The sequence below is a fragment of the Trichomycterus rosablanca genome, chromosome 13 (genome assembly GCF_030014385.1).
Source record: "Trichomycterus rosablanca isolate fTriRos1 chromosome 13, fTriRos1.hap1, whole genome shotgun sequence".
Taxonomy (NCBI): Eukaryota; Metazoa; Chordata; class Actinopteri; order Siluriformes; family Trichomycteridae; genus Trichomycterus; species Trichomycterus rosablanca.
This window is the reverse complement of record NC_086000.1, coordinates 38939249-38943893: the sequence shown is the minus strand read 5'-3', so window position 1 is coordinate 38943893 and position 4645 is coordinate 38939249. Positions and strand designations below refer to the sequence as shown.

Genomic DNA, 4645 nt, shown 5'->3' with positions numbered 1-4645 from the left:
GTTCTCTTGATAAATTTAATAGAATGTGATGATTTCATTAGAACCAGAACCTGAACTCACCTGAAGATCAGTGAGACTCTCAGACAGTCCAATCAGCACTCCTGATATTCATTTAGATAAAAATAATATAATAATAATAGTGGTAATCATACATAAAATATTAATTATATTAATTAAATCATGCACTCGCCACTCATGTACCGGTTATTATACCTGAACATTTTATTATCAGTACAAACATTAAAATATAAATAATTAAATATATAAATAAAACACACATGAAGAGTCCGAATGTAAAAACCATAAATCATTAAATAATAATAAACCTTGAAAATGACTGTTAATAATAAAATGTAAAATGACCTTTATGATGATGTTGTCATGGATGCAGTTTTGAGCTTAAGGTGTGAATGTACATCAGTATTAGGGGACCGATGGGCCCCCACAGGCTCGGGGCCTCCTGCACTGTCACTGGGACTGATGGAGTCATGATGATGATGGTTCATTTTAAACTGGTGTTGTGATCAAATCCAGTTTATTATTAATAATAATCAGAAAGTGATAAATGATGTGATGTGTGTTTATAAACATGCTGGATTATTTTCTTTATTGTTTTATTATTTTAAAATGTAATGATTTTATTATTTTAGTTTCACTGTTAAAACATCAACAGATTCAGTTCTATTAAATTAAAACTAAATATTTTATATCTTATATTTCTGATTCAGGGTGACAGATGATCTGAATCATTAAATACTAATAAAAGCTGGAAATATTAATTCCTCATTAAACATTTCAGTTATTAATGAAAGAATAATTAAATAATTTAAAGTGAATCGTTCATTCATATAGAATTTTTAATTAATGAAGCTGCATTTCATTGTAATTTTTTAGAATTTAGCATTAATATTTTACAGATGTGTTATATTTAAATAAAGAAAATAAAGTTTAAATAAAGGGAACAAACTTCTGATTATTTTCTGGTTTAGGAAGGAAACAACATTTTGTATTCATTATTTTTCTGTTGTATTTGTTCTAATATGTTAAATGAAGTAATTAAATAAAGTGTAGATAGTTTATATAATATTTAGTTTATATAATATTGAACCTATGTAATATATAGTTTATATAATATTGAATCTATGTAATATTTAGTTTATATAATATTTAGTTTATATAATATTGAACCTATGTAATATATAGTTTATATAATATTGAATCTATGTAATATTTAGTTTATATAATATTGAATCTATGTAATATTTAGTTTATATAATATTTGATCTATAATAATTAAGATAAACATTATAATGAGGTGGTTTTAAACAGCTCGTTTCGGTTTTATATTTGATTTATAATCTAATGATTTCTGGATGTTATTGATGCAGAACACGTGACTCTTTAATAACAGGATGTTCATTTTATTTTCGGAGTGCAGGTACTAGTAAGGCGCGTCCTCCTGAGAGACCGGAAGTACCTGATCGCCGGTCCCATCAGATCACTCAGTCCCTGTTAGCGGATTACCGGCAGGACCACCCGCGGGATCCGGAGCGCGCCTGCGGGGGCCTCGTGTCCCCGGTTTCGGCGGAGTCGCAGCGGGAGGTCGGAGGGCTGAAACACACCGGTGGAGGTGACCAGGGCGGCGGCGGCGGCGGAGCGAGCAGTAAGAAGAAGACGCGCACGGTGTTCTCGCGCAGCCAGGTGTACCAGCTCGAGTCCACGTTCGACGTGAAGCGCTACCTGAGCAGCTCGGAGCGCGCGTGCCTGGCCTCGAGCCTGCAGCTGACCGAGACCCAGGTGAAGACCTGGTTCCAGAACCGGAGGAACAAGTGGAAGCGCCAGCTCTCCGCCGAGCTCGAGGCCGCCAACGCCGCGCACGCGCACGCCCTGGTCGGTGTGCCGCTCGTGCTGCGGGAGAACTCGCTGCTGCGCGTGCCCGTGCCCCGGTCCAGCATCGCGTTCCCGATGCCGCTGTATTACCCGGGCAGTAATTTACCCTCTCATTTACCCCCCCTGCCCCTGTACAGCCTGTATAATAAAGCCGAGTACTGACCGGGACCTGCACTGGGACTGAGACTGGAACTGGGACTGCAGTATTCACCCTCATTCACATGATTAACATTATTATTACTATAGTAAATAAACCAGAATCATGTATTTATATCCACACACACAAAACCCCAAAATCACCTCTGATTCTGCACTGATAAACAAACCTGAGTGTAAATCAGCAGAACTATAAACACACCGTGTATCAGGTTTTATCTTCTACTTTTATTTACATTTCTCTCTCTTTATTAACCAGCACTTTTACACACTGATCATCTTATTTATTATAATTTATTATATAAGCAGTGAAAGAAAAGTGGTAAAATAAACACAGATCACCACCAACATTAATACACCAACTAACCCTCAGAGTTAAATCCTAAAGAATTTATTTCTGGATCCTTCACGTCTAGTTTCTCACTTTTACTGCCTGATTACCTGAAATTTCTGGGATTTTCACCTGAGTAAACGTTCCAGATAAAAGCGACACCACTGAGTCTCTCACCTCCAGTCCTGAGGAACCAGTGAGCTCCAGTTTAGCTTTACCTCCTCAGAACCAGTTCTGAACTGGATCAGCTAAAACCCAGTGGAGCTTCAGGAGCTTCAGTGTTTCCCTCCAGAACCTTTTTTATTTGTTCATTTTTGTTGGTGCAGCTTCTTCATAATGTAAAAAAGAATCAAGCAAATTTCATCACATAAAATAAAAAGATTCTTTTGGAAATATTTAATCATTCAGTGTTTATAAACTGATTTGGAAAAAAAGAAAAAACCTAAATAATAAAAAGTTGCAGATATAAAAAAAATAAAAGGACTCGTTCATTAGGGTTTAATTATTGGAATCTGAGCTGAATTATTAACATAATTATAAACATTTAAATACAATTAAAACCTAAAATACTTTAAATACTAAAACTGTTCCAGGATTGTCTTAAAATATCCAAAATATTCACTTTTATTAAGAAGTCACTTCCAGAATCACAGATCAGTAATAAATCATAAACTTGGGCCCTCAAACTCCCAGAAACCTTCAGAGAAGCAGTGAGCTCAGTAAAAACTGAAATTTGTAAAGTGACACTAACTTTTTTATTGAAAATAAACTGGTCCAGTTAAAACCCAGTTACTGGTGACTGTACCTGGTCCTTACATTAGAGTTTTATAATGTTTATGATTCTAATATGATCTTTATAAATGATGCTCCACTGTGTGATTGTACCAACAATGATTCCGTTTAATATTTATTACCATCATTTATAATCCTGTATCTTCATATGATAATAATAATAATAATAATAATAATAATAATGAATAAAACCTGAGTTAGGTAGTCTAATAATATAAATATCTGATTAATTTGATAATATCTGATTATTTTATCACCTTGTTTTGAACGTTTGTTAAATTTAAGGTAAATTATTAAACTGTAATAAAACAAAATTTTTAAGTTATAATTATTATTAAACAAAAGTGAGTCAAGGGTGAAAACGAGTGACATTTCAGCATCAGAATCTCAGTTTACATAATTATTAATTAAATAATAGATTAGAATGTAAAATAAATCATATTAAAACTGATTATTCTGTAAAATAAGATTTTTACTTCAGTGCAGAAACTTCATCATCCTGTAAATATAACATCTGGGACGTGACTGAATTATGATGGTGCAGATTTAATCACTAATTACTGCATCACACCAGCATCAGTTAGTCAGTTTGGTTTTAGGATGTTAAAGGGGTTCCGATGCAGCTCAGGCTGGAACACCAGGGGAGGAACGACTAGAGAAACTAAACAGCAGATCATCTGAGAGATGGTATCATCAGGGTATCAGTGTTCAGGGTATCAGTGTTCAGGGTATCAGTGTTCAGTACGTCTCAGTTTAACGTGCATTAATAACAGTTCAGTGATTTTAATCACCCGGTCTATAAAAAATCACAAATCATTCAAATCTGAACCAAAGAAACCCCAAAAATTTAGAAAAAATAGAAATACAAAAACATCAAATACAGACGTGATGGACTGTTCTGATAGAAAACACGGGGTTACACACACACACACACACACACACTCACACACACACACTCACACACACACACACACACACACACACTCACACACACACTCACACACACACACACACACACACTCACACACACTCACACACACACACTCCCACACACACACACACACACACACTCACACACACTCACACACACACACACTCACACACACACACACTCACACACACACACACACACACACACACTCACACACACTCACACACACACACACGCGCACACACACACACACACTCACACACACACACACACACACACACACACACACACACACACACACATTCACACACACACACACACACACACACACACACACACACTCACACACACACACACACTCACACACACTCACACACACACACACACTCACACACACACACACACACACACACACACTCACACACACTCACACACACACACACACACACACACACACACACACACACAGTGATCCTGTAGGGTTGTTAGTAGGTTAGTGGTGTGATGCGGCCGCACTAGAATTTAAAATACTAACAATGAGCTTA

The 4645-nt window shown here is 36.3% G+C and overlaps 1 protein-coding gene across 1 annotated transcript in view; it reads left to right on the top strand.

Moving 5' to 3' along the window:
* Positions 1-2252, top strand: part of LOC134325293 (homeobox protein HMX2-like) — a 3236-nt gene extending 984 nt beyond the window's left edge. The window contains exon 2 of the mRNA XM_063007438.1: positions 1439-2252. Within this exon, the coding sequence (XP_062863508.1) occupies positions 1439-2052 (614 nt within the window). The 3' untranslated portion in view covers positions 2053-2252. The remainder of the gene's footprint in view (positions 1-1438) is intronic.
* The last annotated feature ends 2393 nt before the right edge of the window (positions 2253-4645 follow it).